Below are 12,429 nucleotides of genomic sequence, written 5' to 3' on the forward strand. Positions count from 1 at the left end.
TTTAACTTAACAAAAAAAACTTTTAAAAAAAGAAAAAGAACTAGAAGAAAAACAAAACCCCGACCCCCGTTCATCTTCTTTGGCTGGAAAAATCATCGTATCCTCTTCGACGTTCCAAACCCATTTCTCGACGTTGCTCGTGAAGCATGTAGCTAATGTACTTCATTTGGATTTTTTTTATTAAGCTGCTCCATATGATTTGATTTGATGGGATTTTCTCCGTTTGGTTTTTTCTTTTCGTTTTCTCTATGTGCTTTTGAGTTGGGGAATTATAACTATTAAATATAGTTTCACAATTTGGACCCTGATTGAAATATGAGTTGGGGTTATTTGTTTGAGTAGGAGACCATTTGGAAGAGTTTGGAGTTATTCCAACTTTGAGACCTCCATTGATGGTCATTCGAACTTGAAATTTGAGAATGTAACCTAGATTATTATCGAATAGTTGTTGATTGAGAACAAATGATACTTGTTTTTGAGAGTTGAGAACTGAAATCTATCTACTAATTTGAATAAATTGTCAAGAAAATTCCCACAGCCCATTGTTAGAGCTTGAGAAGAAAGAACCTGGTTAAAAGACTCATGATTATTGTCTGCAAATTGGTGAGTGATATATTTTGTAGTTGAAATTGGTGAGTCAGAAAGAGAAGAAATTTCTAGTGGTGTGCCCAGATTTAAAGGTGAAGATAATAGTAATGAGTGAAAGATCTAAAAAATTAAAAGAAATATTCACCAGAAAATTTTCCGGCAGGAAGTATGAGGAATTTGTTTTTTCGGACCATTTCCCACCCTTGAAAATTGTGAGAAACACTTGCATTGTCATGTCAGTTTTTTGTGTCTAAATGACACAGTAAAGGCCTGTTTAAGTGAAAAGTATGGACAACTTTAAGAGGATGTTAATGTATTTTGCCTTATTTTTAATATGGGAGTTCCATCTAATCATATTCATCATCCTTCATCTCCACTAATAATAGAATCATTTAAAACAATACAACCTTTTCTTGCAGAATACACAGCATAGCCACAGAGAACTTACAGTTAGGGACCGAAGAAAGAGCCATAGCAATGATGTAGATTAGCTAGTCGTCAAGGACCTACCGATCCCAGCCGTGCACAATCAAGTGGAACGGACCAAAAAGGAAATAGGTTCACATAAACTGAAACGGGGAGTATAATATAAGAATTTAGATATTAAGTCAGAGAATCACAAAAACTGCCTCTGAACTCTGGTTAGTAGCTCTTTGATATATGGGACAGAAGTGAAATTTAAATCTAATCAAATTGTAATTGTCAATCTAGAAACCACGATTTTTCATTGGAGCTGTTTATGAGTTGATCCATTCTTGAACTAAAGGCCTTTCTTTTTTCTTCTTGCACTGCAAAGCTTCATCCTCTAATTTCTAAATAGCTGCACAACAAGCAAAAAAAAATGAACAAGTTACTCGAATATTGATATACATATAACCACTCAAAAAATACAAAAGAGATGGAAAAAAGAAAAGAGATATTAACCACTTTTTAGATAAGGATGAAACATTTAATACCTGATATAAGCCAAACCAAAAACTGTTCCACTAGTGCTCCGGTAACTGGACATTGATTGCACGAAATTGATTTAACAGGACCAACAATTCCTCAGCATGTTGGCTTTCAATGGGAATTTCCCTCTTTAAACCCTGTCTGAAACCAATAGTGAAGCGGATGGTCTGATGCTCAGCACAGTAGACAAAATTCAAGTATCACGAAAATTTTCTTCTCAATCTACTGGATTTAAAATAAATCTGCATATACATGCTTATCTGCCCCACTAATCAAAGTGATCAAGCCTCTCTGTAATAGTAAACTATCCAGTTCCATGTGCGAAAAATCTGAATTTTCAGTCATGTATGCAGCCTGACTCATGGGAAACTGGTTTAGTTCAACTCGCCACTTTTTCCACTTTGATTTCCTTCTGTAGTTCCTTGTTCAACGAGTGTCCACAAATTGCCATCACATTATACCTAATTCCCACAAAGTAAAATAAGAAAAAATCAGAAAGAGGTTCAACTTGGCTATCAAATTACAAAACAAATAACATTAAAGAATTTCGCGCTTAATAGGTAAAAGCTGAGAAGAAAAGTATTTGGGAGATGCATAGACTATTCCAACTGAAAAATAAAGGTGACTATCCTAAACTGGAATAGTTTTTCTCGTTATTATTAGTTGATAAAGAAGGCTGAAACATTATAATAAAAGGCACTGGTTAAAAGGGAACCACATTAGAAAAAACGTCAGGCTGATCAAATAAAGTAATTCAATAAGTAAAAAAAGCATCTCTCCACTCCTAGTTCAAACTATATTCATACCAGCAACAAGTAAAACAGTTCCAAATTTTAGTGCTCTTGAAGAAGTCAACTAATGTAATAGTTAAATGACTCAAAATGTGCAATAAGGGATAAAAGCAGATAGACTAATTTTCCAATGAAGGGAAAACACGTAAAACAGGACATGAAGACATGAACAGTAATAGGACAAAGTGTTAAGGATTGTTTCATACCCAACTGCAACCAGGTATCTTCTTAAGACCCTTCTCACTCATTTTCTGACGCAACAACGCAACATCTAACCACCGATTTGCCGCAGCATAGATGTCTGACAAAAGTACGTAATTACCAGTATTTTGAGGCTCAAGTTCAAAAAGTCTATGGGATACTTCCTCCCCTACCTCAATGTCACAGTGTAGCTTACAAGCACCAAGAAGTGCACCCCAGGCACCAGCATGAGGTTCAATGGGCATTGACCTTATAAGTTCATACGCATCTTTAAGTTTTCCTGATCTTCCAAGAAGGTCTACTACGCATGCATAATGATCCGGAGAAGGCTTAACAGGATATTTGTTTATCATTAGATTAAATATGCGGCAACCCTCCTTAACAAGTTCTGCACGACTACAAGCAGTCAGAATTACCTTAAGGGAAACATCATCAGGCACGAGCCCCTCGTTCAGCATCCTATCAAAGAAAACTACAGCCTGAGAACCGCAACCATGAATAGACAGGCCTTGTATCATTGAACAGTATGATACTAGATCACGCTTAGGCATCCCCTCAAACAGCATTGTCGCCCTTTCCATATTCCCACATTTAGCATTCATATCCACGAGGGCTGCAGCTATATGCACTTGATTAAGATCAAATGAATTCTGGCTCATATAATGTTCTACCCAATTTGCCAGGTCCAGGCGACCTAACTGGGAACACGCACACATCAAACTTACCATTATAAACTCATCTGGCCTAACATTCATTGACAACATTTCATGGAAAATTTTGAGAGCTTCATTGGGCTGCCCGTTCTGAGCGTACCCAGATATCAAAGCAGACCAGGATATTATGTCTCTGTCAAAAGACTGATCAAACAGGAACCTCGCTGATGCCATGTCACCAGCCTTAGCATAACCATCAATCATAGTAGTAAAAGATACCACATCTTTGCCAGGCATACTATCAAACAATTTCCTGGCACTAAGCAAATCACCAAACTTCACGAATGCACTAATCATTGCATTCCACGAGGCTATATTTTTATGGGGCATTTCATCAAATAATTTCCTCGCTTGCGATAAATCACCAAAATATATATAGCCAACGACCATAGCAGTCCATGTAACCTCATTCCTTAGAGGCATTTCATCAAAGATTCTACGTGCATACTCAATCTGATTGCACTTCCCATAAAGATCAATCAAGCTGGACCCTACAAACACGTCACTATCAGTTCCATATCTAACTATCAACCCATGAACGGACTGACCTTCCCTCAAAGCCAAGGCACTAGAACAAGATTTGACCAGCGAAGGAAAAGTATACTTATCAGGTATCACATTCATACTTCTTTTCATTTGTTTCAAGATAAGGAAGCAATCAGCAAAGGATGAATGTTTGCTATACCCTTTAATCAATGTATTCCAGACATAAACATTGGGCTGAATGACATGCTCAAATACACTTGTCGCATAAGAGACATCGGAGGAAAAAGTGTTACAGAGCGATATAAACTGGTTGATGATAAAATGGTCTTGCTCGTAGCCTTTTTGGATTATGTGGGTGTGGACTTGCTGAAGGTTTTTTACGGTTCTGCACGCTCTCAACAGATTCAGAAGCGGTATGGACAGTGAAAATGATGGTTCAGCAGAAGTTGTTAAGCATTTGCTAATCAAAGACATAGCCTCAGAACTAGCAGGTGATAGTGCCTCCACATTGCTTCTTTTTCGTTGGAGATGAGGGCAGACTCCTCTAAGAGTGCGGAGCTTATTTGGTTTTTGTTTCCACTCCAATTATTCTATGGCATGGACTGAGTAGTCTGTTATGTGTCCCACGATATAATATTCTTGATGCATTCTCATAAGACAAAAGAAGGAATCCTTTGTTGCCAGTAAATAGATGAAATTTCACCTGTTCAAAAAACAGAAAGCATATCACAGCTGTGTGACTGAGAATAAAAGGTGACACACACACGTGTATATGGAGATAACTAAAGTACAAGAAAACAAAGTATAGTGCGGCAAAGCCCTCAAACTTCCACGACTTCGGAACCTAAGAGCTGTCGAAAACTAACCCTTTAAATCGGAGCTGCAATATCTTCACTAAAGTTTACTTGTTTATATCTTTTATCTATTTGGTGTAAATAGATATGTCATAGAAAATGTAAGGAAAATTATTGCATCTTGTAAGTATGTTTGTCCTAGCACTCTCTTCGTGCTAGAGTTTTATGAATGTACAATTACCTTTTGCTCAAAAAAAAAGGCAATTTTTCAATCATAAAATATAGGTACCCGCCCCGTGCAGTTCTTGTTAACAGCACTTTCATAGGCTCTCTTATCTCCTGAAATCATAAAATATAGGTACCCGCCCCATTAAGGTTCTTGTTAACAGCACTTTCATAGGCTCTCTTGACTAATTCATATTATTTAGGCTGGATTTAGCCTGAAAGTGTACATTTGGATTTTTAGGAGTTGGACCGTATGTCACAAAAATTAAGTTTCACAATCTAACAAAACCATACCCAAAAAGAAAAAGAGTGGAAGGTTGGACAGGAATGGTGTTGTGCCTTTTATTTCCCTTTTACTCACCAAGCAACTATGGAAAAAAGACTTTTAGCGAAGATTCAGAATTTAACCGACTTATTGATCTTATGAATGTAAATTAGGTAGAAAATAAACCAAGACACAAACATCAAACAGACTTCAGCTAGCAGCAAAGAGTGAGTCCAATGGCTGCTTTGGCCAAAGATGGGGAGGAGGGGAGAGTCGAGGCTCCTCTTTTCAGGGCAGACAGGAAAGAGATCCCAAACTTACGAGTTAACACTACTACAGCTATCAATTTGTCACATAAGCCACTCAAACTTCTCCGAATTCAGATTTATAAAATTTTCATCCATACTAACACTTCATGTGTTCACTTGCTGACACAAACTGCACATTAGTCAAGCGAAACTGTAATCTGTTTGCTGAAATTTCCTCTTCTCTGACCCTCATAGTGACCAGAGGCGGAGCCAGAATTTGAAGTTACTGGGTTCGAAATTTTTGCACATATTCAATGAATTTCTTATGACAAATATAGGGTTTGGACCAAAGTTACTGGGTTCGGCCGAACCCGTAACACGTACTGTGGCTCCGCCCCTGATAGTGACCCTTTCCTTAAGCTATATAGCACTGAACATCAATATCTATACAATACCTAGTCAGAGACATGAGTAGGAGGAGGATACAGTACATTTTCTTTTAATGACGGTCCTGTCCGGGTTAACTTATACGCACTTTGACTAATATTCCGGGTACCTACTATCTCCATCAACATAGGTACCGGATAACTCTGTTCACCAAGGGTTAGCTAGATGAGAAAAAATTGCCTCGTAATTCTTTTTTTCTTTTTTTTGGATAAGGTAAATGACCTAGTATTTTTTCCTCTGCTAGGACTTGAGAGCTCATGATTCTCCACTCACTTTATTGACCTAGTATTGCATTATCAACTATAATGCACACATATATGTGCCTAGGCTAACTATACCATTAAAACACATATCAACTATAAAAAGACAAGTAATATGGAACACATTTTACCAAACTAATTTGCATTTATCTATCCCAATACTTCATATCATGCAAAGATTCATCTTTTACTCTTAGAGACAATTTTCACTTCCACTTAGAAGCCCCCACCCCACCCCGTTTTGTTCTATTTTTTTCACATATCACCATAAAGGGTTTTCAAAGGAAAGAAATATAGAGACCAAATGCATTAAAAGAAGAATAATTAAAATCAGAAAGCAAATATAAAGAATTAGAAAGTAGTGAAAAATAGTAAAAGAGAAGAATACTAGCAACATAAAATACCGATAAATACCAGACAATGAGCGACGCGCCGACATGATTCTCCGACCGACCAGCGGGGAGACAATAGGCGCCGCTGCTCTGCTTGCTTTCAATCCTCTTTTAGTTCAAAGCCTAGCTTGGCTCCCTTTGGTTTCGTAAAAAATCTCCTGATGTTTTGAGATTACCCACCTAAGTTCTTATAATTATTTTTCGACCCCAAAAAGTAATATAAAGAATTACTCTCCCGTCACATTTTAACTCGTTTTACCTCTTCTTATGCCCATTAAAAATAATAATAATAATAATAACTAGTATAACATAAAATTTACTTCTTTAATATTAAGGGATAGTTTGAAATAATTAACAAATTTAGTCTTGAATTTCAAAAATGATAATTATTTTGCGAAAATCTTGAGCTAAAGTGACTACTAATTTGGGACGTAGTGAGTAATGTGTAAAGTGAATTGAGTTAATTTCATAAATGATTAATTAAATTTTATTTTACTGTAGCAAAATTAGTAAATTATTTTTTATAACGAAAAATCAGTCAACTTCATCAATATTAAGAAATGAGAGCAAAATAAAAGAATATACTAACGGAGACAAGCTGTATATGAGGAGAATGTAGAAGTTATTTTATTCAAATGTGTTTCTTCTATGTACTTCATAGGATAAAGAATACTCTATTTATAGGATATAAGATACATGAAAAGTTACAAGAATACACCTAAAGGTTACAAATATTAAGTGATGAATTAACTAAGTACATGAACCATTTTCATGGAATAGGGATGTCTAAGAGTATTCAATGGACATCTACTTTAACATATTCATAACACTCCCCATTGGATGTCCATCTAAAAGATAATGTGCCTCGTTAAAACTTTACTAGGAAAACCTAGTGGGAAAAGCCTAGTGAAGGAAAAAGAGTACACATATCTTATAATACGCATTGAGTTCTGCCTCATTAAAAACCTTACCAGGAAAACCCAATTGGGACAAAACCTTGGTTAAGGGAAAAAGAGTACAGCGCATATTATACTCCCCCTGATAAAAACTTTATTTGATATCTCGGAGACGGCGCATTCCAATCTTATGTCTCAGCTTCTCAAATGTTGATGTTGGCAATGCCTTACTGAATAAATCTACTAGATTGTCACTTGAACGGATTTGTTGAACATCTATCTCATCATTTTGGTGAAGATCATGTGTGAAAAAGAACTTTGGTGAAATGTGCTTTGTTCTGTCTCCTTTGATATATCCTCCTTTAAGTTGAGCTATGCAAGCAGCATTGTCTTCATACAATATCGTTGGAATCTTCATTTTTAAAGAAAGACCACACAATTGTTGAATATGTTGAGTCACTGATCTCAACCATACACATTCTCGACTAGCTTCATGAATAGCTATTATCTCTGCATGATTGGAAGATGTAGCAGCTAAAGTTTATTTTGTTGAACACCATGAAATAGTTGTACCCCCACAAGTAAATAGATAGCCTGTTTGAGATCGGACTTTATGTGGGTCAAACAAATAACCTGCATCTGCATAACCAATCAATTGTGAATCGGATTCATAAGAATAAAATAATCCCATATCAATAGTCCCTATGAGGTATCTAAAAATATGCTTAACACCATTCCAGTGTCTTGTTATTGGAAAGGAACTAAATCTTGCTAATAAACTTACTGCAAAAGTTATATCAGGTCGAGTATTATTTGCAAGATACATTAGTGCCCCAATTGCACTAAGATATGGAGTTTCATCACCAAGAAACTCTCCATCATTTTCATGAGGTCGAAATGGATCTTTATTTATATCAAGTGATCTCACAACCATCGGGATACTTAATGGATGTGCTTTATCCATATAAAAACGCTTTAGAATCTTTTCAGTATAAGTTGATTGATGGACAAAAATTTCATCTTTCATATGCTCAATTTGTAGACCAAGACAAAATTTTGTCTTTCCAAGATCTTTCATTTCAAACTCTTTCTTCAAACAGTCTACTGCTTTTGGAAGTTCCCCAGGAGTTCCAATGATATTTAGATCATCAACATACACAGCGATTATAATAAATTCAGATCCAGATCTTCTTATAAATACACAAGGACAAATTGGATTATTCTTATACCCTTCTTTCAGCAAATACTCACTCATGCGATTATACCACATTCGCCCTGATTGTTTCAATCCATATAAGGATTTTTGAAGCTTTATTGAACAAGTTTCCTGAAAACTTTTATTAGTTTCGGGAACTTTAAGCCCTTTAGGGATTTTCATATAAATTTCGTTGTCTAATGTGCCATACAAATAGGCTGTGACAACATCCATTAGACGCATATCAAGTTTTTCATGGACTGCCAAATTTATAAGATACCTAAAAGTGATTGCATCCACCATAGGAGAATATGTCTCCATATAATCAATGCCAGGTCTTTGCAAAAATTCTTGTGCCACAAGTCGTGCTTTATATCTAACGACTTCATTTTTATCATTTCGTTTTCGCACAAAAACCCATTTGTATCCCACTGGCTTTATTCCTTCAGGTGTTCGGACTATACGTACGAATACTTCACGTTTTTCAAGTGACGTTAATTCTGCCTGGATAGCGTCTTTCCATTTTTGCCAATCATTTCTCTGTCTACATTCATCGACAGATATTGGTTCAAGATCCTCATCTTATTGCATTATTTCAACAACAACATTATAAGCAAAAATATTGTCGACAATAATATTATTTCGGTTTCACCTTTTTGCCGTAGAGACATAAATTATTGAGATCTCTTCATTCTTATTATTTTCAGGTACCTGGACCTCCTTTGAGGTCTTATCATTTGTTATGTCACAGGGCTCTTTTTGAGTAATTACCTCCATATTATGATCTCCTAGATCATTTGCTTTTTTTCGCTTTCGAGGATTTTTATCTTTGGAACCAATTAGTCTACCACGTTTCAAGCGTGGCTTAGACTCATTTGCATTTATAGATTGTCCAACTGGGACATCAATTCGAATATGAGCATTAGCAGTTGGAATATGTGACTTAGTCACCCTTGGTAGGTTAGTGAATGCTAGAGACATAACTTATTGAGATCTCTTCATTCTTATTATTTTCAGATACCTGGACCTCCTTTGAGGTCTTATCATTTGTTATGTCACAGGGCTCTTTTTGAGTAATTACCTCCATATTATGATCTCCTAAATCATTTGCTTCTTTTCGCTTTCGAGGATTTTTATCTTTGGAACCAATTAGTCTACCACGTTTCAAGCGTGGCTTAGACTCATTTGCATTTATAGATTGTTCAACTGGGACATCAATTCGAATATGAGCATTAGCAGTTGGAATATGTGACTTAGTCACCCTTGGTAGGTTAGTGAATGCATCAGGTAGGTGATTTGCAGTATTTTGCAAATAAATTATCTTTTGAACCTCGTGTTCACATTGATTTGTTCGAGGATCTAAATGAGATAATGATAATGCATTCCAATCTATCTCCTTTTATAGCTGCTTATTTTCTCCCCCTAATATTGGGTATACTGATTCATCAAAATGACAATCAGTAAATCTTTCCGTAAATAAATCTCCAGTTATAGGTTCCCAATATTTTATAATAAAAGGAGATTCATACCCAACATATATCCCCAATCTTCTTTGGGGTCCCATCTTTGTGCGTTGTAGTGGAACAATTAGAACATATACTGCACATCCAAATATTCTAAGATGGAAAATATTTGGCTCCTGACCAAAAGTCAATTGTATTGGGGAGACTTTATGATAACTTGTAGGTCTGATCCGCACAAGAGCTGCTGCATGCAAAATAGCATGGCCCCATACTGAAATGGGAAGTTTTATTCTCATAAGCATTGGTCTAGCAATTAATTGGAGGCATTTGATTAATGATTCCGCTAGACCATTTTGAGTATGAACATGAGCAACTGGATGCTCAATTGTTATCCTAGTTGATATACAATAATCATTAAAGGCCTGAGACGTAAATTCACCAGCATTATCAAGACGAAGTGTCTTAATTGCATAATCTGGAAACTGTGCTCGTAATCTTATTAATTGAGCTAGTAACCTCACAAAGGCCAAATTGCGGGTTGATAACAAGCACACATGTGACCATCTTGTAGATGCATCTATCAAAACTATATAATATCTGAATGGTCCACATGGAGAGTGTATGGGCTCACATATATCACTCTGTATACGTTCCAAAAATGCAGGAGATTCAACTCCAACTTTAATTACTGATGGTTTAATAATCAGTTTTCCTTGAGAACATGTAGCATAAGAGAATTCTTTAGTTTGAAGAATCTTCTGGTTCTTCAATGAATGACCATGTGAATTTTTAATTATTTTGCGCATCATATTATAACCGGGATGGCCCAACCGGTCATGCCAAATAATAAAATCATTAGTAAACTCCTTGTTTACTATGGCATGTGATTCAACTACACTAATATTAGTGTAGTATAATCTAGAGAAAAATGCGGGAAGCTTTTCAAGCACATACTTTTTTTCCGCTTTTATTGTAGTAATATAAAGGTATTCAACATTTCCTTCATTGGTGGTCTCAATATGATAGCCATTTTGGCGAATATCTTTAAAACTCAACAAGTTTCTCTAAGACCTACTACAATATAATGCATCATTAACAGCCAATATAGTTCTTCCTGGTAGTAATACAGTCGCTCTTCCAGAGCCCTCAATTAATTTTGTACTACCAGATATTGTTATGATATTGGCTTCTTTCATAATTAAATAAGAGAAATATCTCTTATCTTTTAATATGGTGTGCGTCGTAGCACTATCCAGAAGACATATTTCTTCTTTATTATTCATACGGCCAACTGAAGACTAGGAAGTTTTCATATTCTTCAAAAAAATAAAAAATACATCGTAAGTAATATTGAAAAATTTAAGAACAAAAGAAACTACATTTATGAAATTAAATACTGACAACATAAAAAGTTTTATTCAAAATATGAACTTCATAAAAAGAAATACATTTATTCTTATAATTTTTCTCAATAATAAGTCTTCAGTTATGATGCTCAAGAAGTCTCTAGCTTCTAAATGAGTAATATCTGCAAGGCCTTCAAAAATATCATTTTTATAGGCAAGGTTTGCTTCAACTTTATCATGATTATTCATAGGGGCCGCCTCAACATCATTTTGAAAAGTCAAGTGAGTCTCAACTTTATTTTGTTTCCCTTTTATAGATGCTTGATAAAGTTTGACAAAATATTCAGGTGTACGACAAATTCGTGCCCAATGATTTTTCATACCACATCGGTGGCAAACATTACCTTTGCCTTTTGAAGGATTATTCTGAGAACTCTTATTGTTCTCTTGTTTATAACGACCACCACCATGGCGATTATTATTTCGCCCCTTGCCACGCCCACGTATATTTATACGGCCACGATAATTATTTTATCTTTTTTCAGACTTTGGATCTATCGTTCCCAGATTCGCTTCTGGAAATGGAGCTGATCCAGTGGGGAGGGGTTTCATGATTTTTCATTAAAAGGGCATTATGTTGTTCAGTCACCAAAAGACATGAAATTAACTCAGAATATTTCTTAAAGCCCTTTTCACGGTATTGCTGCTGTAACACCATATTTGAGGCATGAAAAGTGAAAAGAGTCTTTTCCAGCATGTCCTCATCATTCATAGGTTCCCCACAAAATTTTAGTTGGGAAATTATTCTATATACATCAGAATTATATTCACTTATGGTCTTATAATCTTGTAGTCGTAAGTGCATCCCCTCACGACGAGCTCTTGGCAATACCGTGGCCTTTAGGTCGTCATATCGTTCCTTCAAACTAGTCCATAATTGAAATAGATCTTTCAAGGTTAAATATTCACTTTTTAACCCTTCATCGAGATGATGGCGAAGGAAAATCATGGCTTTCGCCTTATCTTGACTTGATGCTTCATTTTCTTCTTTAATAGTGTCACCAAGACCTTTAGCGTCAAGGTGAATTTCAGCATCAAGTACCCATGGCAAATAGTTATTCCTAGAGATGTCAAGTGCCATAAATTCAAGTTTTGACAAATTCGACAT

The 12,429-nt window shown here is 35.8% G+C and overlaps 2 protein-coding genes across 4 annotated transcripts; both read right to left on the minus strand.

Moving 5' to 3' along the window:
- Window positions 1-936: 936 nt before the first annotated feature.
- On the minus strand, window positions 937-6,534 carry LOC104095115 (putative pentatricopeptide repeat-containing protein At5g37570). Of its 3 annotated transcripts, none has more exons than XR_011414563.1 (4): window positions 6,384-6,534; window positions 2,537-4,433; window positions 1,545-2,000; window positions 937-1,408 (listed from the first exon to the last, which is right to left on the minus strand). XR_011414563.1 is itself a non-coding variant. In XM_018770408.3 (2 exons), exon 2 carries the CDS (start codon window positions 4,202-4,204, stop codon window positions 2,531-2,533), a length of 1,674 nt encoding a protein of 557 aa, XP_018625924.1. In that variant the 5' UTR covers window positions 4,205-4,433; window positions 6,384-6,534. The 3 variants fall into 3 exon arrangements, 1 of the variants encoding a protein (XP_018625924.1); XR_011414564.1 differs by having other exon boundaries at window positions 6,374-6,518; XM_018770408.3 differs by lacking the exons at window positions 937-1,408; window positions 1,545-2,000 and having other exon boundaries at window positions 2,531-4,433.
- A 5,268-nt stretch (window positions 6,535-11,802) lies between these two features.
- On the minus strand, window positions 11,803-12,429 carry LOC138907299 (uncharacterized). Its single transcript, XM_070197892.1, has one exon. The coding sequence runs from the start codon at window positions 12,427-12,429 to the stop codon at window positions 11,803-11,805; it is 627 nt and encodes a 208-aa protein (XP_070053993.1).

Source organism: Nicotiana tomentosiformis, chromosome 3 (assembly GCF_000390325.3).
Source record: "Nicotiana tomentosiformis chromosome 3, ASM39032v3, whole genome shotgun sequence".
Classification (NCBI taxonomy): Eukaryota; Viridiplantae; Streptophyta; class Magnoliopsida; order Solanales; family Solanaceae; genus Nicotiana; species Nicotiana tomentosiformis.